The 25,937-nt window shown below is 41.4% G+C and overlaps 1 protein-coding gene across 1 annotated transcript in view; it reads left to right on the top strand.

Moving 5' to 3' along the window:
- Nucleotides 1–20,305, top strand: part of PDLIM4 (PDZ and LIM domain 4) — a 61,051-nt gene extending 40,746 nt beyond the window's left edge. The window contains exons 4-7 of the mRNA XM_082210994.1: nt 12,135–12,313; nt 13,880–14,037; nt 17,154–17,274; nt 18,267–20,305. Of these exons, the coding sequence (XP_082067120.1) occupies nt 12,135–12,313; nt 13,880–14,037; nt 17,154–17,274; nt 18,267–18,471 (663 nt within the window). The 3' untranslated portion in view covers nt 18,472–20,305. The remainder of the gene's footprint in view (nt 1–12,134; nt 12,314–13,879; nt 14,038–17,153; nt 17,275–18,266) is intronic.
- The last annotated feature ends 5,632 nt before the right edge of the window (nt 20,306–25,937 follow it).

The following is a 25,937-nucleotide window of genomic DNA, read 5'->3' as shown; positions in this document are numbered from 1 at the left end:
AGTTGCCAAGGCAAATCAAGTTATTTTAACACCGGAGGCTAAACCTCCCAGGAATGTTTTTTTCCCTTTCCCTGGCAGCAGAAGCACAATAATAATAAATAAAATAAGTAGCCCTTTCATGAAAATCGGTTGCCTCACTCTGCCTAATGGCAGGGCTGGTATAACAGCATTCTTCCTAACCCCATCAACTTATTTTAACAATAATATTTTTAGATGGTCTGTGAACATCTTTTTCTCCTATACCCTGTCATATGGAAAAACTGAACCTTTTCTGATGTTCAGGCCATCAATTTTCTTTTTCTTTTCAGAATTCATTAGGCTGGGAACAGCTAAACAATTCTGCTGGAGTAATGTTCACTGATGGCCAGGCCATTAAATTTTTGTTTTTCTCCCGACCTGTGTTTGCTACCAGCTGGTATTCAGAAGCACACTGCCTCTACTACTGGTGACAGTGCACTGCCACCATGACTAGTAACCATAGATAGCCTCATCATAGCTGTCAACTTTTCCCTTTTATTGCGAGGAATCCTATTCGGAATAAGGGAATTTCCCTTTAAAAAAGGGAAATGTTGACAGCTATGAGCCTCATCCTCCATGAATTGATTTAATCCTCTTTTAGAGTTTATGGCTTTCATTACCTTTAGAATAGAATATTGAAGTCTGATAGGAAGTATAGGTGGGAAAAAGAAGTCAAGCTTCATTTTGTATTCCTGGATTTGTTACATTGCACTTGAATATGCACAGTAGCATATAGTAAAGAAGTATGATAGGGTAAAGGAAAATGATATTACACTGATCCTGCTCGAACATAAAAAAGAAGAATCTGAATGCTGGATTCTAACTCCTACCAGCCCTAGCTGCCATGGGCAAAGGTCGGGGTGATGGCAGTCCAGCAACATTTGCAGGGCCACAGGTTCCCTACCCTTGATGTAGAGAGAAAGCCAAGACTTCAGAACAATCTCCATATTAGAAGATTAAGTTTTAGAACAACTCGGTTTAAGCTTTGCCTTCTGGGTACAGTTGCTTTTTACCTATTTACATTTCAGCTGTTTTGGATTTATTTCCTTTTGAAAAATCCTACAGCTGAAGCACATTTATTTCAAAAGGCAAGAAGAAAAAGTTCTCTAAGCCATATAGAAATGGCTTTTCTCTTGGTTACTTTTTCCTTTCTGTTTTAGGAATCAAACATTGCTGCAATTTGGGGGCATTTTTGGTTTTGTGTGTGCCTGAGGGAAAGCTTGTAAGGTTTCAATTCATCAGTGCAGAAGCATGGGGGAGTGTATATCATTTCAGTCCCTGCTCACATCATCGTAGTTTCCTTTCCCAAGTTTTGTCTCTTATAAGGATTTATTTTTCCTGAACAGAATATACACAGTTAATTCCCTGCAGGAGAATTAAATTGCACTAAGTCTTTATGAGCTAGGGTTTTGGAGCTGATTTCAAGTACCGCTATTCAAAATTGCTCAAAACCAGAGGTTGAAGGAGCAACCCTGGGAGGGAGAAGCAGTTTCCAAGCACTGCCCATTGGCTGATGGGTGGTGGGAACATGTCTTGCTACAGCAAAGAAACAACTGTGCGCTCAATTTATGATCAGGAGGTCCTGCATATTCCTTTGAAGCCCGGTCCTTATCTGCCTGTATGATGAACAGGCATGGCTTGCCAAACATGGCCTTGCTGGCAAAATGGGGCGGCCAAGCAGACTAAGTTTGGAGGTTCTCCAGCCTTGGTATAATGTCTGCTTAAGACACACGTTAGCAACATGGCCACAGGATGAGTTATAGCTGACAGGGAACTCAAGGGAAGGTAGAATGGAGGCCGATGCTTAAAGCAAGAATGCAGGTGGGTCAGTGGGCAAAAAGAATGGAATGTGCACACCATTTGTGCAAGGTCTACAATGGCATAGTCACACCACCAAGTAGCTAAGTTTGGATCCTCATCAGACCTCATCTGCACCCAAGCAAGCGACTGCCAAAGGTCCTCCCACCAGTGGCAGATAGCAGAAAGTCCAGAATGGGCCTTTGGAGGGCACTGGAAGCTTTGACATGCAGGATCCTAAGGGACATGACACATGAGCTGGTGCAGCAAAAATGGATGGAAAACAACCATCTCCAACCCACATCTTCTGCCCTGACAGGCAGGAACCAGCTGGGCCCCAGATTAAGTTCTTCCAATCCAATGACCCCTAGTCCCATTGAGGATGGCTTGACCTGCCAAACAAGGGGGCGGGTGGGGGGCGGGTAGCAGGGAAGTGTAAGCTCTATGAAAGAAGTAACAGACAAGACCTTCAAAAGACTATCTCATCTGCTAGCTATATGTGTACTGATAGAGATTTAGGAGGGCAAAAAAGCAAAGTGCTACTTATTCCAAATATTTTAGAAAAAGTTATCTGATTAAAAAGCCTTCCAAGCAAGGAGAACACATGCCAAATAGCACCGAAATAGTTCATGAACATGGTGAGATACAATGTTGGCACCCGCCACATCTCATTGTTAGTAATTTAACTAGGAAGATAGAGTAGTTCTGATTGCCAAGGAAAGGATTTCAAATGCAAATCCCTGACTTAAGATCTTTTGAAATTTTGAATCCAGCAGGATTCCCCCTAGGCAGACAGTCTTTCAGTCTCAGGCTCTCAATGTCAGATATTTTTAAACCTTAATATGTTTTATATTTGTGTTGATTCCACATAAATAAGTCTATAAAACATGACAAGTACTCCATTCTCAAAATGTGTATGAGAGAATACTTTTCTACTCCTTTTCCAAATTCCTTGCTGATGACACCCCCCCATTATGGGACCCAGATATTAATATTAAAACTGTTCCGCTTGATGCAAATGCTTTGCTTAAAGATTGGATTTCATATGTTAATTAGGAATCATAGGGATTATTAAATATATAATTGCTTCATTCATTCAACTGGGTCAGAGGTCATTGTAAAACCTTAAATAGTCTAATAAAAAGCCGAACACACATTCCTCTTGGATATGTGTTTCAAAATGTAATAAGAGCCAGATTATATTCTCTCATTGGGCATTTTAACCCTCTCCTGCCCCACTTAATTATTCTGGTATATTTCTCTATTACTTGGCCTATCCCTTCTACAAAAATGGATGACTATGAAGATGCTATGAGTGAACAGCATTGGCACCTAAGCAGAGTGCTGAAGTTGAATACAGTGGTACCTCGCAAGACGAATGCCTCGCAAGACGAAAAACGCGCAAGACGAAAGAGTTTTCCGGTTTTTGAGTCGTTCCGCAAGACAAATTTCCCTATTGTCTTGCTTTGCAAGACGAAATGTCTTGTGAGTTCTTGGGGGTTTGTTTCCTTTTTCTTAAAGCCGCTAAGCCGTTAATAGCCGCTAAGCCACTAATAGCCGCTAAGCCGCTAATAGCCGTGCTTCGCAAGACGAAAAAACCGCAAGACGAAGAGACACGCAGAACAGATTAATTTCGTCTTGCGAGGCACCACTGTACTTACAAAATAGTACAATAGTACAAAATAGTACAATAGTACTGTGTCTGCGGCTAATTTAAAAATTCAGAACATAAAAATATGTCATCTCTCTGAAAAGTAAAATAAGACCATTCTGAGCACTTGTACAGCAACACTGTCTCTTCATTTGAGACTTTCCATTTGCTTCAGAAATGAGGTATTTTTTTTGTTGAGCCACCATTTGAGAAAGCTTTATGTTAACAAATAAAATTCCTGAGACTAAATGCTGCTACTAGAGCCAAAGTTCCTTTCTGGTTATTTGATTTTTCCATTGATCATCTGCAAAAACACATTTTGAATACACATTATTCAAGCTTTAGATTCTAAAAATTCTGGGAGACACGGCTGCCCTTATAGTTGTTCTTTTTGTGAATGTCTGCACACGAGATACCACACAGAATGAGAGACTGACTCTCCAGAAATGCCATTTTGGCTGGATCTGTGTGCTTTTCAGAGGGTGTGTTTCTTCGTGTTGGGGTGGGGAGTTGAGAGAGGAGGGAGATTCCATGACTATAAACACAGAACAGAACAGAATTCCGAGCCACCTCCTCTATAATCTGATTTGCCTTTTATATGTGGTTAACTCATCTCATATGTGCTAGATTACTGAAAGAAGCTTCCAAAGCCTTTGTTTGCTCTTACATTTACTAGCTAAACTGGTTTGATTCAGCTGACCTTTTAACGAGTAATCAACACAATGAATGGCTTTTCAGTTGACGTTATATACACCTGCAGAAACTGCTGCTGAAAGACTACTAAGAAGTAGTCTTAATCTATTTATTTGTTTATATGCAATATAAATACACATATATATTTAGTATATTCTCTTTCACTCGCAAATTACTTCTGCAGAATTAAAGGTTTTACTGGTGTAGCTCAATCCTATGCATGTCAACACAGAATGAATAGACTTTTCAGATAATTGAACAATCATTCTGACTCGTTTACACAAAACTTTGTGTATAGTTTATACAGCATTGCTGTTTGTTAAGCATTCATTCTGATTGTTTGCAGGGAGGTTACTGGATATTGCTTGACATTGTTGCTATCCCATACATTCCAGTACAGCTTCCTGTCACTTTTCTGTTTGTTTGTTTTTAATTCGTTCATTGTGCAAAAGCACCAAATTCACTTTAGTGGTGCATCCTCAATTTGCTGGTATGTAATTGAATCGTACCCACAAATAGTGACTGTCTGGAAATGGCCTAAGTCCAACTAAATGTAAGTGAGCGTAGAATTGCTGCCCAAAGCCACAAAGAAGAGGCTTCTTGCATTCACCCATATTTTTGAACCTTTTGAAACATCCCCTGCATTAAAGTTGATTGATTGGAAACAATTGATTCATTGTTTTCTTTCTTTCCTGAAGGTTTTTGTAATATGATGTTGGATGACCTCACTAACTCTAATAGGAAAGGAAATTGCATGTATACACCCAAAGCCTTTTTCAGTTCAAACAGAAATGAGGCCAAGTAATCATGAGCCTCCCCCCCCCCCGCCTTTTTGGAAGCCTACCACAGTTTCAAGTAAGATGCTGCTGAACATGTGTAAAATGTGCCAAACATAGACCTTAATGAATGGATTTATTGGAAGGAAATCCAGTAGCTTTGAATGCACCAGGCAATACAGTACCTCTCCAGAGACAGCACTTAAGTCAGCCTGTGATACTAGTACAGTACCTGCCTGCTGATAGTGTTGCTATTGCGTGGACAGGCGGAGTCCCCAGATCCCGAGCGGTCCCCCCGTCATGTGGAATAACGACTCAAGACAACGTGCTATGGGATTAAATTGGCCACAACTTTATTAAATTTCAAATGTGGGTAGACCTTGGCTCAGGCATTGGGCGTTCTCCCTCCCCAGTCCCCAGCCGGGGACCTAGGGAGCTTCAGGGTTATCCAGTGGGGGGGGGATGGGCCGGCTCTGGAGAATATATGTTCCAGCAGAGATAGCCGCCCCCGTTATGCCGCCGCCGCAGGGGAGAGCAATGACGACCTTTCGGCGTACAGTCAAAGCCTCCCTTCAGAAACCCCTTTAACGGGGAACCCTGGTATCGCCACCGCAAAGAGGAAGATGGACTAAAGGATTCCGCCCAAGACCTGATACCGCCAAAGTTGTGACGTTTTGCTATGGGAAAGGCGAAACCTGCCAATGCAGAGAAATTCCTTTCCGGCCCTTTAACAGCGACCTTAACAAAGCAGCGCCCGCATACCTGTGAAGAAAAGTTAACCTGCAAAACCTATGAAGAAAAGTTAACCTGCAAAAGAAGAGATTAACTGAGGGTGGGTAGGGTGGGAGAAGCTCTGGAGCCAAGTGAGGATTCCCAGGTAAGATCCTCCCTCTATTGTGTGGGCAGGTAATCCCTCCCCTACCTGGCCTGGTCTCCTTGGCAACGCTTCCCCCAGGTGGGATTGGACAACTGACTGAGGTAGGCGGAGACCTCCAGGTATCCCACCTGAGGGAAGGCAAAGCCAAGCCTATGCTGTTGGGGCTGCTCCAGATCTAGGGCTGTGTGCGTCCACGCAAAGGGCGTCCCCCGTTTTAAGCGGGGAGCGGTCATTACTATAAAATGCATATACAGTGGTACCTCTGGTTACTTACTTAATTCGTTCCAGAGGTCCGTTCTTAACTTGAAACTGTTCTTAACCTGAAGCACCACTTTAGCTAATGGGGCCTCCCGCTGCTGCTGTGCCGCTGCTGCGCAATTTCTGTTCTCATCCTGAAGCAAAGTTCTTAACCCGAGGTACTATTTCTGGGTTAGCAGAGTCTGTAACCTGAAGCGTATGTAACCTGAAGCATATGTAACCCAAAGTACCACTGTACTTCATGCACAGCCAAAAACAGTGGATGCACATTTTTGGTAGTCCCTACTTTCTATAACTTTTGACAAAACTTTTTTAAAAAACAAAACACCTCCAGGATACACAAGTTTTATCACCCAAATGCAAACTTATATGGTGAGTGAGTAATAAATCACGGCATGTATCTTAAAAAAGAAAACTGTGAACAAGTTTAAATGTTGCTTAAGCAGAAAACAATGACTATACAATATGTGGTACTTGAGCTGTAAACAGCAGTGGTAATAGTGATTTCTTTTTTAAAAAAAGTTTTGGTTGCTATGGAACAGTTAGTTTGGAAAACTGGCACAATCTACCCATAAGCTGATGTGGAGGAATCTATTTTCCTATAAACATTCTCAGTGTCTTTGTCTTCCTACACAGAGTAGTTTATACCTCCGGAGGTAAAGAAGTATGTGACTGTTTCTCAAACAATGGGGAGACAAAAATGATATGTAAAGGGTTAGCCTAGAGCTAGCGATGAAACATGAGAGCTAGTAGTGTTCATTTAATTCATTTGTAACACTATGAAATAACAATAACTTTGTTGCATTCATACGGGAAACTTCACTACTTCAGGAACATTGCATTTGAAACCACAACTTCTAACTCTTGATTCTGCAGTAAGTTTACCTTTTAGTACAGATAACTACCATTTTATTTTCATTCATTCATAGAGAGATAAAACTGCCAGTATCTGACACATTTGTCCCAGTACAGGCTTTCCACTTCATATGTCTGACAGGAGAGGAAGATTTTCAGATGACACTGACAGGTGGAGAAATTGGTTGCCAGCCTTCCCCCAACTGGGTGGGACCCAACTGCAGAGAAGAACTTCTGGCAGGTCACAGGTCCTCTGGTGTCATTCAAAGATGGTATTAACCAGAGGCACAGAAATAGTACCTCGGGTTAAGAACTTTGCTTCAGGATGAGAACAGAAATCGTGCTCCGGTGGCGCAGCGGCAGCAGGAGGCCCCATTAGCTAAAGTGGTGCTTCGGGTTAAGAACAGTTTCAGGTTAAGAATGGACCTCCGGAACGAATTAAGTACTTAACCCGAGGTACCACTGTATTATTGTTCCTGGAAAGTGTATTACCTGAGCTCCTCAGCACTCCTGTGTATGACAAACACACACATTTCTCTAGCAGGGTGTGGTGGGTTGACATCTCTGTGTGCAAAAAAGATTAATTTTAATTTGAAGAATGGCATTGCTAAGTGTCTTCTCAAAAGCATAAAAACAAAATAAATCAAGGCACAAACTCCTTTTTTAAAAAAGATTTTTTTTTCCTTTTTAAAGGAAAGGGAAAAGGAAAATGCACCAGAAATTTTATACAAGTCAGATCAGTTAGTCTCCAGACTGAGGATGTGTCTGTAATTTTAAACTTTGAAAGCAAGAGAAGAATATGTCCCAATATGTTGCAGCTACTCCATCGGAAATTGTGGGGGCAAAGGGACCACAATCCAAGAAGGAAGTCAGGAAGGAGAATAGGCAAAAGGCATGGATAAGAAAACCTGCAGGGCATCCTATTTCTGAAACATGGTTCCCTGGATAGTTCGAAAGCCATTGTTTTCTTATTATCAGGTGCCTGCTATTTATTTATTGCCCATCATTCACCATTAAGGTCCCAAGATGGGTAACAGCATTAAAAACAATTTAAAACAACTTACTAATACTAATACAATTAAATAAATTTATTTTAAAGTTAAATTAATCCCAAACCTTGGCTTATCAGGGACTCTCGCCAAAAGGGTTTTTGATTATGATGATGGCAAAGAAAAACTTGAAACAAAGATGCTGAATTTTGGCTGTGTAGTCAAGAAATGTTAACTTTCACTTGAGAAGCCAAGTATCTGGCAAAGCTATTACAGTTATAAAAGTGCTGCGTACTAGTTGACATGACTCAGCAGGAAATACGATAAAACATAAGAAAGGTTTTCTTCTGGGGGAATAAATCTAGTTTATAATGGTCAGTGAAGACAAAATGAATCATAAAAGAGACTCATGAAGTCTACTTTGGTAACCAATATAATGAGGGGTAAGGGCTAACCAGTCTAGACTCCTAGGCAAATTGCCATGTACCAAACGTGATATCCCAAACATTTTAAAAACATAGATTTCTGAGTTGGTCTTTCTTGTACAAAGCTTTGTATTTAGGCATGACCAAAAGCCTTATTTTCTGCCTCTTTCCATTTGCCTTCCCTGCTCCTCTGCTATAATACAGGGGCAAAGAACAGGAAACATATGCAGACAAAGTTAAGTCGAAAGAGAGCCACAGGGAGTGGGAAAATCTCAATAGGTTTGGAAGCTGGAACACATGGGGGAGAAAACATGAAGAAACTGGACACTTCCAATGGAAGGGACAAAAGTTGATATTGAAACCGATAGCTCCAAGTCTGGCAGATAAATATGAAATCATATCACTTCTCATAAACCAGTTCTCATAGTTGCTCTTCCCACCAGCTTTTGTACAAAGTTAGTACCGTTGAGCATACAGTAGTAATAAAACTAAGACCTTTTATGTGATTGCTTATGATGGCTATTTGGTAGTAGGAACAAAATTAATTTATTAATCTGAAAATAATAAATCCTGCTCTTCAGCCAACAAGGCTCCCAGAGAGGCTCACATAAGATCAATAAACGTAATAACAAATCATTAAACCATACAAACTGTTATGTATTCAGTGGTTTGTGACTTCACAAACTGCACATTGTCTTTAGATACCTTATTTAAATAACTTATTTAAAGAGGTGGCAATGATAATACTTCCCTTTGCTTGCTGCTGTTGGTCCTGAAGGTCTCTGTGGCAGACAAAGCTCTTTCAGCCGAGCCCCAAACCAATGGACAAGAAAGATGCTTCTAATCTCTTTTACGGTATGCTTCCTTTTTCATAGTTTCACAACGAGCAGGGTACGCTTCAAGAAACAGAGGAATTGTGTGATACCCACTGTGCTACTTTACAAGAGAGAATGGATATTTTGAGGCATCAAATGGGGCAAGGGAACGAGTGGCCTTCCAGATGTTGAATGATCACTCCCATCATCCATGACCACTGGCTGGAGCTGAAATAATTTCGAGTCCCACAACATCTGTAAGACCACAGGTGCCCCAGTCCTGTAATAGGGAATTATGTGAAATTGCTAACCATACTTGCTGAGATGAAATGCTCCTTTGCTATTTATAGTAGGACTCTGGGATTGGCGACACAAAGTTTAAAGGGTTGTTTTTCATGTTCAAATGATCCTGATTTGCTGTTGTCCGGCCACAAAAAAAGCCCACAACTGGTGAAGTCATCCCTTGTAAAGGTGTATTAAAAGACCTGGTATTTCTTTACAGATAAATGTTGTTTTTTAAATTGCACAGTGTAGCATATTTGAGCAAAACTCCAAAATAATCTCACCCAGTGCTTTTTTTCTATTTAAAAAATGTTTAGGGGTATGTTCATTTTGACTCAAAAAAATCACCATTTTATAGTTCAAATCAGGGAAAATAAATACAGTAAATGGACAAAAGTACAAAGATTCACAAAATGTTTAGGGGTATGCGTCCCCCCTGCATCCCCCCAGAAAAAAAACCACTGATCTTAGCATCCTTATGCATATCAGTGAAGTTTTATGCCATCTGGAAAAAAATAGAGGCAATAATTATAGTTTTGTAGTTATTCAGTGTGGATTCAAAACTCATTTTGTTTAATACTTGGTGGTTTACAAAACGCCTAGAATTAAAGGAAACCACAGAGAATGTGGGTTAAAGCCTCAGCGCCTAGGGCTTGCCGATCGAAAGGTCGGCGGTTCGAATCCCCGCGGCGGGGTGCGCTCCCGCTGCTCGGTCCCAGCGCCTGCCAACCTAGCAGTTCGAAAGCACCCCCGGGTGCAAGTAGATAAATAGGTACCGCTTACCAGCGGGAAGGTAAACGGCGTTCCGTGTGCTGCGCTGGCTCGCCAGATGCAGCTTTGTCACGCTGGCCACGTGACCCGGAAGTGTCTCCGGACAGCGCTGGCCCCCGGCCTATAGATGTGAGATGGGCGCACAAACCCCAGAGTCTGTCAAGACTGGCCCGTTCAGGCAGGGGTACCTTTACCTTTACCTTTACAGAGAATGTGACTCTCTGGATTATTTACAACACAATTAATTTTAGTTTAATGTCATTGCAAGGTTTTTAAAAAAGTAATATCTCGTTGAAAGAAAAAGCTGTGTGGTTGGGAGGCAAATGAAAATGTAAGTGTGGTGTAGTGGTTAAGAGCCAGTGTGGTGTAGTGGTTAAGAGCGGTAGTCTCGTAATCTGGGAAACCGGGTTCGCGTCTCCGCTCCTCCACATGCAGCTGCTGGGTGACCTTGGGCCAGTCACACTTCTTTGAAGTCTCTCAGCCCCACTCACCTCACAGAGTGTTTGTTGTGGGGGAGGAAGGGAAAGGAGAATGTTAGCCGCTTTGAGACTCCTGAAGGGGAGTGAAAGGCGGGATATCAAATCCAAACTCTTCTTCTTCTTCTTCTAAAAATGGATGAGGATCAATTTTGGGGTTTCTTTATTCCATCAAGAAGGTATGGAGGTTTGTCAGATTAGTTTTAATGTGAGGAAATGCTGTATGTACATCAGCTGTAAAAATAATTCAGCAGTTTTCTGTAACCATGTCTGTTCTTTTATTGTGCAGTGTTGGGTTCCTTTGGGCATGATGCTATCAGTGACCACCACCACCCCTAACATGAGTAAAGCCACCTCCTTGCCTCTGTCAGCACCATTGCCCTACATTCCCTCTCCCTCTGACCCCAGTCAGCAGCACTGCTCTGATGAAAAGGGCAAGCCTAATGTTGGCTCCTCCTCCTGCTTTTCACCACTTACACTTGGAGAGACCAGGTCAACAAGTAGCAACAGCAAGGAAGAGGAGAGTCTGCAGTGCATTCCCTGTTGGGGTGTGGATCTTGACAAAGTGCCTCAGTATCCCAGCTCCTCACACTGGTCCTCTCACTGGTCCTTTTGAAGAATGGCTGAAAACACAGCCACTCTGTTTAATGAGCTATAGTTAACGTAGTATTTTTTAAGCTTGTATTCTAAGTTCTGATTGCAACCGTAAACACCCTTAAGTGTTGCCCGCTCTGTTATCCGTTTTGCTGTTTATCTTTTGCTTGTAGTATTTTTTCTTCGATGCATTAACAGGCCTTAGAAGTTGATGCAGAGGGATGGGTGTGGAGAGCTGGCCTCTGAAACTGAGTTGAGTAGAAGGAAGAGAGGGAATTGGGACATTCAAGGGGGAGGTATGTTAGAATGGGAGTGATGAGTTGAAGAATTTCTCTACACTCCACCCATAAAACCTGACAGGCACTAGCTAGCACTGTTCAAGAACACAATGTTTCCTCAAAATATAGTAAGATAAAATTGTCTCTCATATACATACTTAATGTCCCACATCAACAATGGCTTGTGTTGGCTTCCCAGTGTTTATGAAGCTCAGCTAATCCCACATGGGTCTGCTCACATTAATCAAGGACCAAGACACTTCTTCAGATACAAACTTGCTGTTAAAACTTGAGTATTGCGGCCAAAGCCTAACTAAATGCAATACCTCGAAAAAACAGCAGCAGTCATTCCACAAGAGCTACAAAATGCAACAAACATTTATTTCCTCCTCTTTTCTCTCTGTAAATTCTTTATCCACCAATAGCAGGCTGCATAATACTAAAGCAGTATTGTTAGCAGTTGAGAGGCTCTATGCACAAACTGCTGTTGCAGACAGGCGTGGCATTTAGCAGAAGAGGTTGCTTAATATTGGCAATGACAACTAGTGTTACAAAACCTCTGCTTCTTTCCCTGTTTAGGATAATGGACCTGTTCCAAATAGAAGACCAGCGACATTTTCAGCTGGAGGAAGTCCAACAGACAACAAACAGATATCAAACGTCCAGTACAATAACCCCACGCGGCTATATACAAACAACAATGCAGATTCCAGTTTACCATCACAGATGAGTAGCCTGCATATCACATCTCCCCACAGGTATGAGAGTCAAACATGACATGGTGATGGAGATTTATTTTTATGAATAGCTGTTGTGGGTGGGGAGAGGGCTACACTGTGGCAGCAGGGAGGTTAATCCCTTCTCTTGGACTATTCTTTCAATGAAAATTGCATGCAGCCACCTCAAAGCTGCTATTTGCTTCAACTGAAAAGCATGTGAAGCAACAAAGAGGCTGGCATACTTATACAATACAGTGGTACCTCGGGTTAAATACTTAATTTGTTCCGGAGGTCCATTCTTAACCTGAAACTGTTCTTAACCTGAAGCACCACTTTAGCTAATGGGGCCTCCTGCTGCCGCCGCGCCGCCAGAGCATGATTTCTGTTCTCATCCTGAAGCAAAGTTCTTAACCCGAGGTACTATTCCTGGGTTAGCGGAGTCTGTAACCTGAAGCATCTGTAACCAGGAGCGTATGTAACCCAAGGTACCACTGTATAAACATACCAAATTATTAGGACCAAAACACTGCCACAAAAGGGATCCATTCATGCAAAAACATACCCATTTCATTTGAAGAAAACAGCTTGTTTAATTTGCTAGAACATACTGTTAAAATGGAATTTTAAAACATTTTTCTTTTTAAAAAAGGCTGCTTAGGGACAAATAGATGAAATTCACACTGGAAAGACAAATGTGAGCACTAAAGAATCATCATAAAGTAGGATTGCCAATAAAAGTGCTAAATCTCATGTTTAGGGGCCTTCAAAGCAAATTTGCCCTAAGGCTGCTTTGTCCATTTTAAGAATGAGCACAGGAAGCTGTTCAGAGATGGCAGAACACATACATTGGAATGACCCCCCCTCTCCTCCCCTGCACACAGTTCTGGGAGTTCTCCCGACCCACACAAGCCAATTTCAGGGGGCCTGGAGGGGAAGGAGAGGTTACATGAATCCGACCCCTAGTATTTTAGCATTGTTTAAATCTTGAGGCTTTTTAATAAATAAATATTATGGGTACTTTAGAAAATGTGGACTAATCCAGGAGGAAATGTGCTACAAGGAAGTATTTTAAGACTTTTTAAAAAGTACCCTTGAGACCATGTTTGGCAAAAAAAACATATAATGCCCTAATTGCCAGATATTTTTCAATGGTTGGGTGGCTTCCAGGTTCTTCAGTAATTTAATTTAATGCATTAAAAAAAAGATCCATGTGTGGCATAGTAATTCACAATGAATAGCAGCAGCTGGCCTGTCTGTGGTACATATGTTCACAGGTCACTCAAGCCCCACTGCACAGGGGCAAGTAGAGTATGGCTAGAAAGTTTGTCCTTCATAGTCTCTACAATGATCTCTACATTAATAAAAAGCTAGTTCAGGAAAAGGAAGCATTGTTAACTAAATCCCCATTAAAATAAGCATAGGGTTTGCTTAGGGGTGACTTATGAGTATTCAGTGCACTGTTGCCTTGTGATGCAAGAAGCACTAGAAAATTTTGTTTAAATAACCCCTCACAGTTCACAAAGAATTAACTTTCCCCCCCTAAAGAACTGATTTTATTTCTCTAGTGTACAACAATCCTTTGACCTTCATTTTGTATTTAAATAGTGCTGACCCTTTGAGGTCCCTACCAAGAAGCAGAAATGGAATTGACATGGACTCAGATGTGTACAAAATGCTGCAGGATTATGAAAGACCAGTTTCAGAACCCAAGCAGTCAGGATCTTTCCGATATCTGCAAGGCATGTTGGAAGCAGGGGAAAATGGTAAGGAACACAACATGTTCATTTCAAAAAAATTGTTTAGTATTTCCCCCTCCCTCGTACTTTATTTTAAATTTCAAAGGTGCTTACAAGGAGTAATTGTGCCCATGAAGGACCAGGTGCCCAGCCTGGCACATGGGCAGCTGTCCAGGGCAGCTGTCTACCAGCTCCATCTGATACGCAGGCTGAGACCCTATCTACCCGCAGACTGTCTCGCCAGAGTGGTGCATGCTCTGGTTATCTCCAGCTTGGACTACTGCAATGCGCTCTATGTGGGGCTACCTTTGAAGGTGACTTGGAAACTACAACTATTCCAGAATGTGGCAACTAGACTGGTGACTGGGAGTGGCTGCCGGGACCATAAAACACCGGTCCTAAATGATCTTCACTGGCTCCCAGTACGTTTCCGAGCACAATTCAAAGTGTTGGTGCTGACCTTTAAAGCCCTAAATGGCCTCAGCCCAGTATATCTGAAGGAGTGTCTGCACCTCCATCATTCAGCCTGAACACTGAGGTCCAGCTCCGAGGGCCTTCTGGCGGTTCCCTCCCTGCTAGAAGTAAGGTTACAGGGAACCAGGCAGAGGACCTTCTTGGTGGTGGCACCCTCTCTGTGGAAAACCCTCGCATCACATGTCTAGGAAATAAACAACTATCTGACTTTTAGAAGACATATGAAGGCAACCCTGTATCAGGAAATTTTTAATGGCTAATATTTTACAATTTTTATGTGCTGTAAGCCACCCAGAGTGGCTGGGGAAACTCAGCCAGATGGGTGGGGTACAAATAATATTTTACTACTACTACTACTACTACTACTACTACTACTACTACTACTACTATTAAGTGGCTAAGATTCCATGGCTGCTCTTTGTTTGGGGCACAGCTAAAAGCAAATGGGATGGAGGAGAGAGACAAGGAAAGAAAAGGTGAATGTGATCAGACACATATTTCAGACTTTGCTCTTCTGTTGCCCTTTCTATACTGCCAGTGTACTTCTGAATGTGTCTTACAAGTCCTACAAGCAGTTTCAAATTGTGCTGAACTGATTAAAAAGAAGATTTTAAATTTTTTATGGGAGAGAGAGAGAGAGAGAGAGAGAGAGAGAGAGAATTACTCTCACAAAAAACCCCAGGGCAACTAAAAGTATCAATAATTCAACAAATGCAACACTGTTACTGTCACAAATACACATTAAAATGCAGTGCAACAGTCACTGATAAAATAGGCAAATAGAGCCACTATGTTCTGAAGTTCTGCATAAATAAATGAGTTTTTAGCTGACACCTGAATGAAACCAATGTGCAGGACAGCCAAGTCTCCCTTGGGAGAGGGTTCCATCTGCTTTATAAATATGATTGAAGGGACGCTTTCTGGAATGATGACACCCCATGCATTGTTCGTACTTAAATGATTCAGTTTTAATTTATCAATTTTCTTACATGGATTTCCATTTCTGTTGCTTTAAAACTAAATCTTCCATTCGTCTAACCTCTCTGATACAAAGCCACTTATGAAGTACCTATACGCAATCCCAAAGAAGTTAAGAAACTCCTTAGAATGTTATGTTTCTCCCCCAGGAGCTCTAGGGTCTTTTCTTTCTTTTCTTTAATGAGCAGCAACACACTGTGTCTCTAATAAGAAATGTTTCCTGCAGGGAATCAGAGAGGATTTGTAAGGCAACATAACAGTTACCTCGGTAGGTGCCCCTCAGCCATGAAAGATGAGCCCTCAAACCACAAAGCAGAGAAAAGAATGTTTGGGGTTGTTCGATCACTTTTTGCAGAGTTTTGTAGCTGCCTAGTTGAGAAGTTGAGGGACATAAATTTGGGGGCAAGAAGCGTGGGCATGCAGAAACAAAGGAGAAAAACAGCCACGAATGCAGCAAAGTTCAGCATTACTTTTAAACTCCTTCCTCGCTCCCTAAGCTGGTGAGGAGACTTTTCACTAAGTGCTCTGTAAATTGCCTGCCATTTTGAATCCTTTATCATTGACTAGAGCTTCTGGGAACCTTTGCAGTAAATGTATCAAGAAGCTATAGTCACCTAAAGCAAATTAGTTGAGTGAATTTACTTCAAAAAAGGAGGCAGAAGGGATCGTGTGGCAGATGTTGGAGTCCCATCAGTCCTAGTCTGCACGGCTAATAGTCATGAAGGGAGTTGCACGGCTAATAGTCATGAAGAGATGTTACAATGCAGGTATCATAGTGCTGCTTCACTATTTCATTTTTGAATGAAAGTTTAATGTAAGTGTCCTATTTTGAGTTTATTCCCTACCAGTGAAAATTCCTTTTTTTAAAAAAGCACTGCTGTGAATTTCCAAATATACGCACTTGTGTGAATATATACATGAACATTACAGGATGCATTAATAGCTTGCCAACATACCCCTTTGTACATAAAGATTTCATTGCTTCCCTTTTTCTGGTTGTTTTTGAACACATATGAAGCAAAACCGAACGCCAAGAAAAGAGCCAGCGTCTAACATGCTGCCTTACTTTTGTTACAGACTCTTAAAGGTCTTCCTGAGTCATGACATTCAATAAAACAAATAAATCTCTCAAGTAGTAAAAGTGCACTTTAGCAGTGTTATTGCTGGGCTTTCCCCCCCTTGCACAGCAAAAGGTTTTAAGCTTTTTTCCATGGGGTTGAGCATATATCAAAATCTTACTAAGTTAGACAATGTCTTTTGTTCTTCTATGGTTTCATGTATGTGCCTCTTTTGTACCAGCTCTCATTCTTTTTCCTTGGCATGCTTCCCATTAAAAGGTCAATCTCTGGTTTATCCATTTAAATCAGAGCTCATGTGTTTGCATGCCTTTTTATTATTCTTATGGTCATTCCATCATTTCATTTTTTCAAGTATTGTTGTTAGCATATGGAGCCTGCTTACCTAACACTACTAGGATCAGAGCACTTACAGCCCCGTCCTAACCATGTTCACTCAGAAATAAATCTCACTGCTTCCAATAAAATTTACTTCCAGGTAATGATACTGTGGAGTGCATCCTTTGTCAGAGTTTAAGAATAAATCACCCCTTCAGTTGAGAAGCTTGTGTGTTAGCAACATTCCACATCCCTTAAACAGATAACTCCAAAAACCCCGTCTTAAATTCTTGGCAGGTGAAAAACATGACAGGCTGACGAGTCCAAGACATGTTAAATCTCCAGTATCCAAATTGGGTGTAGCCATGCCTGGCTTCCAGATGCTCCCTGAGTGCACCAGATGTGGCAATGGAATTGTGTAAGTACATGGATCTCCCCAAGAGCCTTGACGTTTAATATACCGTACTTTTCCATGTATAAGACAAGGGGGGTTAAAGTTGAATTAATGTGTAAAAATTGGGGTCGTCTTATACACGGGTAGTGCCGTGTTGGGACGGGGGAATGGTTGCTGCCGTGAGCAAGAGATTGTCGGCGGTGGCTGTGCGAGTGATTGATGGCTGCGGCATGGGCTTGCATTGATGGGCTGCTGCTGGAGGCAAGCGGTCGAACATTTGGTGTTTTTTTTTTGCGTCGTGTGCGAAAGGAAGCATTGTTCAGGCAGGTGAGTGATTTTCAGCAATCCCCTCCCCCCATAAGAAGCTCAACAACTCTGGGCAATCCTTCCCCCAAAAAAGCTCAAGAACTCTGGGCAATCTCCCCCCATTTTCTATATTTTGAGCCCCCCAAAATAGGAGTGTCTTATACACGGGGGTGTCTTATACACGGAAAAGTACGGTACTTTTTGGTAAAGCTAAATAAGGAACACACCACCTGCTTAACTGTAAAATCTTGTTATAATGTAATTCCATAAGGCAATGTTACTTGAAGGGGGGGAGAGAGACATACACATGTAACATGGCATTTGTGCTGCATGTTACAAAGAGCTTTTAATATTAATCAATGTTATCCTCTTGATCCAAAGCCACTTGGTTGCTCCAAAGTGCACGTGGAAGCTCCATACAAGAAAGAACTGTCCTGCTCACTTACAGTGCTTCACACACAGCATTTTATTCTACGGCATTCAGAATGGAACAGCTCCTATTTATATATATATATATAATCTGCACCAGATTCCTTTAAGGCAGGTTATACAATACAGGAGAAACAATACTGTGTTGTAGATGGGGAGAGATTTGTGTAAACAGCCCCTTCTGTGGGGCCCATAAAAGGCAAGCCACTAATAAAAACCTGAAATGAATAGTAATCGTTTGAAATGTTTGCATTCTAATCTTATCTTCTTTCCTGCGACAGTGGCACAATAGTGAAAGCCCGCGACAAGCTCTACCATCCAGAATGTTTCATGTGTGATGACTGCGGCCTCAACTTGAAGCAAAGGGGCTACTTCTTCATTGAGGAACAGCTGTACTGTGAAATGCATGCCAAGGAAAGGGTTAAGCCGCCAGAAGGATATGATGTGGTTGCTGTTTATCCCAATGCTAAAGTTGAACTTGTCTAAATAGATGCTCTTATTTCCTGGAGAGGTCAAGAGGTGGCACACCCACCCACAGGCACAGGCACTGTTTTAAAGCATGGCTGTAATCAACTCTGATTATTCAAGTCTCAGTAAAATGTCTTTTCAGAGATAAAATGGTTTGCACTTGGGATCTCAAGGGGATAGTGCTGAAAGGCCTCTGAAAAGGATTTCTCTTTCCTTTTGACACTTGCTTTGGGGTTGCTGTGTTGCTGTTTGGGTGGGTTCTGTTTTGTTTCATTTTTTACTGCACATAGTTTCCATCATACCCCAGTCCAAAACCTGTGTACATATGGGTGCTTTTTAAAACACTGTTTCATATAAAACCAGTATTTCTTTTATTCTGGACTCAGCTCGACTGGTAAAGAAAAAGCGATTTATATGTGTTGTATGTGTGATATAACATTGTGTCACCAGGTGGCGACGTGGAGTCCAGTTTTTCTCTATCTGTTTTCCCTGTTTAAATTTACAACGTTTTAAAACTGAAACGCTTCTTTGGTGTGTCTAGATCCAGCCTCTGTCTCATTATAAAATATAAAGAAGACTGCATGAAAGCTCCATGAAAAGAAGGCACTTTAAGAAATGACATTGACATTTTACATTTTAAAGCATTGCATCACATTTACTTTTGTCAGTAATAGAGATATGCCACAAAGATTGCTTTGTGGCTTTCAGAGTGATAGAAAACTGAGGCCACGTGTAATGAGAATTTTAAATATGAAGCTGGCTGCATGAGTTTCACCAAGAAACTTGGGAATGAACAGGTAAAGAACTCGTAAGAACACAGATATATATATAAAAGGTAATGTCCTGGTTGCCACTTCCAAACAATACTATTTATTACATGTAAGTCTAATCATTAACATTTATCATTCTGGCGATATCTGCCAGTAGCAGCTAGAGCTATCCACTGGGGCTTGTGCTCCAATACTGCCTTTCTTGTTATACCAGAGAAAATATCCTGGGAATCCCAATGGATGGTCCCCCATTGACTGGTAGTAATGAACAGGCTGGAGACCCTGTTAAGTTTCCTCAGGTCTTTCCGAGCTCAAGGGGACCCTAATATAATTCCCATTGTGGCACCAAACTATAACTGTGTAAACCACTGTTGTGCCCTGCATTAAAATGTTTAAGAAAGATTTCATATATATATATTGTACATGTGGTTTTCAGTCTCTCATCTTTGAGAAAGCATGGCTTCTTTTGCAGATATTCCTGGTTACTGAATCATCTAGGCACCTGCATTTATTCTTTCTTTTTCTTTTTTTTAATAAAGCTTTGAACAAAGGGCTTTACATGCCAGCCATAAACACTTTACTTAAAACTGCTTTCAGACACAATGGAGTTGACCTGGTCAACACTATGTGCAGAACATCTAAATCCAGCCTAGGATGAAAGGAAAAATAATTCATTCCAGATTCTGTTCTTAGGGCGAGGCATCAGACCTAAATATCATAGACATTTAGGAGCTTTCAAGACAATCATTGTGTAGCACAACAATTGCACATTTGTTATTCATTTGTTACATCTGAAATTGTCATGATAGACACAAATTGTTCATTTCTTGAGAGGAATTATGTCATCACCAATCCTGATTACAGAGCTATTGGGGGAGGGAACCTCTGCAGTTTTTGAATAGAAGGATATGACCAAGACCTTACAGAAGTCAACTCCTGAACTCAAGTATAAACAATCCAGATGTGAAAATGAGGGTGGAGTGCTCATTGGCCCTTGTGCTTTCTGAAACAGTGATTGCCCTGGGCAGCCAAACTGCTAATCCTAAATCTAAAGGGGAGGAAATAAACTTTCTCTGTCTAAATGTTTAAGCCTCAGCTGCATTTTGGCAACAGCTTATACACCATTTTTAAAAAAAGACAGAATGCATTACATCTTAGGCAATACGGTCACTTTATGGAAGCGGATCCAGTATGATGTCGTGGTTCAGAGTTGGGAGGCCAGGATTAAAATCCCCACTCAGCCATGCAGCTTGCTCTGTGACCAGGTGACAGTCACAGTCTCTCAGCCTAACTGACCTTACAGGGTTGTCATGAGGATAAAGTGGGAATGGAGTAAACCGTGCAGAACACCCAGAGCTCCTTGAAGGAAAGGTGGCATAGAAATGCAAATCTCTAATGAAACTATGGGCATATTCTGTTCAGTGGAAGGCTCTGCACAAGTAATGCTATGAGTCCAATTCCTAGTTAAGTGCTAGGCACATGTAATACCCAAAAATATAAAGAATGATCCATCAAGCTTTGTATCAGCAATGTTGTTTGGCTCTTTGAGGGGGCATAGGCTTTTCTCAAAACACAGACATACCGTAAATTTCGCTCTATAACACGCAGATTTTTTGTCCTAAAAAGTAAGGTGAAATGCCTGTGCGTGTTATTGAGCGAATGTGTGGTCCCTGGAGCTGACTCACGGAGTGCAGGGGCAAAATAGGCAAAAATAAGATCGGGCGGGAGGATGGAGGGAAGAGGGAAGGCAGAAGCTTTCCTGCATTCTGCCTCAGGGTCTTACTGCCCGCCCGCTTCTGTTGCTGCGTTTGCTCAAACTCAACAAAGAGCAGGGAATCCCTTGTCCTCCTGGCAAGCAGAGGGTTAAGGAAAGGATCGCGTCCTTCCTTCTAATCTTCCCTAGTCACACTGCGTGCAGGCTCCAGCCCACCACTTCCTCCTCTCCGTGCTCTAGGGACTCACAGGCAGCCGAAAAGCAAAAGCATGCAGGTGGGAGAGAGAGAGAGAGAGAGAGAGAGAGAGAGAGAGAGAGAGGGCTGGCTTGGGTGGTGGTGGGGGGAACGACTTTTGCTTTACAATGGTAGGTTTCTCATTTCTTTTCCAAAAGCAGAGAGCCCTGCCCCCAGGCCCCCTCCAAATTACAGCTTCTCCAAGCAATGTACTGCTGGAGGGAGACAGTATGCTTGTTTGGAAGAGAAACCCTGCTTCCCTGCTCGTAAGTAACAGCAGGCTGGATTGCAGAGTGAGACATGGAAATCTCTGGATTTATATGCTGTATATCAACTATCTTGGCAGATGAAAAAAAGTGTGTTACATGCCCTATTGCCCAAAAGTGTGCAAGCACAGAGCAAAGGTTGCAGTGACAGAGGTGGCAAAAAAACAACAACCGTAAATAAAAAAGAAATCATACTTCGTATATCCTGTCTGGCTTGGAGGGGGGGGGACTTTTGCTTTCCTTCCCTCCCCATTTAAAACGTGGTGACAAAGCACGGATCCACATGGATCCTCAGGATTTTTGCATTGGGTCACCCCAAATTCACCATCAGATCACATTATATGTCCATGGCTACAGTCTGTACCAAAAAAATCACGCACCCACTGTTGCCTGGGGCTGCAATGGTGCAAAAACGTGGTTACAAAGCATGGATCCACAGGATCTTTGCACTGGGTCACCCCAAATTCACCATTAGATAACATAGCATGTCCATGGCTACAGCCTGCACCAAAAAAATCACGCACCCACTGTTGCCTAGGGTCGCAGTGGTGCAAAAACGTGGTTACAAAGCATGGATCCACATGGATCCTCAGGATTTTTGCATTGGGCTACTCCAAACTCACTGTCAGATCACATGTCTGTGGCCACAGCATGAACCACAAAAATCATACATCCACTGTTTCATTTAGAATATTTTTTTCCTTGTTTTCCTCCTCTAAAAACTACGTGCGTGTTATGGTCAGGTGCGTGTTATAGAGCGAAAAATACGGTATATGAAATTCAACCAGGACTGCTTAACCCCCCCCCCCCCCAAGATGGGAATGAAGGGAGAGTTCACTGTTTGCCATTCTAGATTTATGGCAGCAGAACATCAACAGAACTCAGGGTAGAGAAAAGCAACACTCACAGCATTATTATCCAAGGGTTCCACTATGTGGCCTGCAGGTATAATTTTTTTTTAAATATAATAAGCAATTAAGGTTTTGTGCAAACAGAACAGTTCCATTTGTTTTAGGAACTAAAGACTCCTACACCAAAGGGAAAGACGTGTACTTTGCTTAGAAACAGTATTGCTTATCCATTTCACAAACACCATTGCTAGTAAGAACAAGTGTGAATCCACGTTGCTCTGTGTGAACAGATATAACTTAATTAAGAGAGAGAAATGTGGCAACAAGCTAAAAAATAATTTGCTGTTAGTTAATCCATATTGCTCTTTACAGTGAATACAGTTCTGTGTTTTCTACCCAGTTACCTTAGCTAATTAAACAGATGAGGTTCAACTCATTAATTGATTGATTAAATATGCACAAAGTTGTACAGTATATGCAAAATATTAGATTTAAAAAAGCATACCGTCAATGCCTTTGGATGATGTATACATCTGCCACAATAGGGATAATTTTCAAAGAAGTCATTCTTTCTCCCAAAAGGGACTCCTCTTATGGTGAAACTTGTCATCTGCAGTTGTTATACAGTGCTTCTATTAAAAATAATCTCAGTTTTTAAAATTCTTTTGACCCATTAATTGGTGATTCCTTTTTAGTTGGTCAACATTTTTGTCGATTAATCTAACTGATTTACTAAGCATTGGAACCATTAATATTTTCACATTATGTCTGAGCAAATCTAACGTCAGGTGATCTTTGAAATTCTACTTTGAAATTTTTGAAAACACATTGAAGGCAGCTTTGCCACCAATGTAGTTTAGGTTTGCTGGTCTAGGGGTTTTTTGTTGTTGATGATGGATCCGTATCAGTACAAATGAACTGAAAAATTATAAATGTTTATCATTTATTAATAGCATAAAAATATCGTTGCTGTTTTATTTACTGGTTGCTAACAGAAACATGTTTCTTTGAGATAGTCATGAACATTCGTTTTAATTTTGTTTATAAACATTGTTGGTCCTCAAGGACCCAAGCTAATTTTTTGTGGGTTTCTATATTAACTAGCACTGGAAAATGCATCTTATGAATCTTGTTATTCTTTTCAATAACAAATACACAGTATATTCCCTTTACGAGGTAACTGATCATTCATATGGCTAAGCAAACCTGTCCTTAAAGTTTATCTTCCATCTTTCACTTATTGCCATGAGAAAGTAAGCTCATTAATCTTGTATTGTAGGAGCTGGAATATATTGGGGAAAATTCATTGAAATTAATGTTACAAAGGTTGCATGCCACCCCCAATCTCTGCTGAGTGGTAGCAAGATTCCAGGTGGTTCTAGGCCAGGGGTCAGCAAACCTTCAGCAGGCGGCCGCTCCACTGTCCCTCAGACCTTGTGGGGGGCCAGACTATATTTTGAAGGGGGGAAAAGAACAAATTCCTATGCCCCACAACTAACCCAGAGATGCATTTTAAATAAAAGGGCACATTCTACTCATGTAAAAACACGCTGATTCCCGGACTGTCCGCGGGCCAGATTTGGAGGGCGATTGGGCCGGATCCGGCCCCCGGGCCTTAGTTTGCCTACCCATGTTCTAGGCACTAACCCAGGGTTGTGTTTCAAATGGGAAATCAAGGCACAGCGGAGACTTTATTGTACCCATATTTACCCGTGGGTCTACTTTGGAGAGAGTTCAGAGCATTACATCTCAAGAGGAGCTTGCTCTGACCTCCATCTCCATGCCTCTGTCCCAGCCTGCCAAGATGGCTCTGCCTTCACAGCAGCTCATGGAGTCCTCTCCCTTCTTCCCCAACCTCTGCATTTCAAAAGGATGCATTTTTCCTGTGTAACCTCTCCTTCCCATCTTTGCTATTTACCCAGAGCTCAGGCAGAGGGTCAATGACTGGCCATTCTCCATGATGGCCCTTGTCCCCAGGTGATTTCCTTGTTTAGCGTGCATTTTAAATCTAAGGTCTGGCACCCAGGAACTTTAGGCGATCCTTGCCCCCTGCAAACCCATGACAATAATATCAAAGCTCTCGTTCGTACAGCTACGACTTTGCCTTCAGTTGTAATCCTGGAATTCTATCGAGTGACTGCTTCTGGCAAACTTTTTGCAACATCGACTTGTGGCATTCTCCCTATGATGGCAATAACATGATTTTACAGGAGTTGATGGGAGGCCCTGCCACCCATATGCCTTGCTATAATTTTTTACAGAAATGCAAAGTTTTCTTTTTAATCAAATCTGCTTCTCTTTCACCAGACCTCGAGTCCCTTCCTCTCACTTGAAACAATTCTTCCTTTCAGGAATTCACAGCATGGTCCCATACAATAAAAAGACACAACCATATGTTTCACCATGTTTGCTCGGACTATGAAGACCCTGTTTCTCCTTCTCCTTCTTACATATGTTTATTATCTGTTTAAAAGCTACAAACGCCAATCGTATATCTCATTTTCATCGTACTTATTTTCTCATTACTCAGCTATTTGCAGCAAGAGAACATGAAGACTAAAAGGCCCCTATCTAATGCATGTGTAATAATAATCATATGGTTACTTAACAGAAAATAGGAAATAGTAGAAGTTTGTAAACAAACGAATCCACCTACATCTCAGTCAGAGAATGTGTCACAAGCCTCATGCAACCAGCTTTTTCTCATATAATGTGAGACCTACATTTTTGACATGTCAGACCAGTCCCTTTTGTTACCTATTCAGCTCCAATTCTAAGGCCATTTTTCACCCAGTAGGTTCCACCGTCTACCTCACATGTGTTACAATAGTACTAAAATATGTACCCATCTTAGAAATTCATAAGTGGTTCCATTACCCCTGCATCCAGAGATTATAAATCACAAAAACCTGTTCGGGTAGGTATTCTTTGGCGATCTTTTTCAGACTTCTTACAAATAACAACCCTGGCAAAGAAACAAAACATTCTTGGGCTCCCATCTGAATACACGTTCTTTTAGGAATCAGAATTTCCACACATTTTTCTCCTGGCTATGTGTGTGTTTTTATGAATTGACAACTCGCCAGATTTTCCCAAGGCACATCAAGAGAGCTGCCTTGCACAGTAACATCCTGTAGCTAACTGCCTTCTTTCTAGATGTATTTTCTTGTGCTGTGTTGAACTTGTCACAAATTACAAAAATGAGAATGCAGCTTTACAAACCTCTGCCAGCACAACCGAGAAAGAATCTTTTTTATTATTGTTAAGTGGCTGCTTAGTAATGCAGCAAAGCATTTTTAGGGAGACAGTTTGTAATAGGCTTAAAATGTATTACTAGTCCTTTGGGCTATCAAATTAATTGTGAATGGGCAATTAACTTTATCACAACTGCAGAGGCCATAACAATCTTTCAACAGTATATCATATTTTATACTTGTACACTGAAGAATGCTGCATGTGGTACATACATTCCAGTCCACCTGGGCCTTGCCACTACTATTAATCTATTTTTCTTTGATTCTGAACACATATTTAACTTCTATAACAGGAATTCCTCTTGAATAATAGAAAAGCAAATAAAAACATGTAAACAGACCTGAAACATTCTGAATATATAGTGCAGCTTACTATCTAATGTGTATATATACC

This window comes from Podarcis vaucheri, assembly GCF_965113315.1.
Source record: "Podarcis vaucheri genome assembly, chromosome: 2".
NCBI lineage: Eukaryota > Metazoa > Chordata > Lepidosauria > Squamata > Lacertidae > Podarcis > Podarcis vaucheri.
Note: the sequence above shows the minus strand (reverse complement) of the source record. Positions and strands in the feature narration are given on the sequence as shown.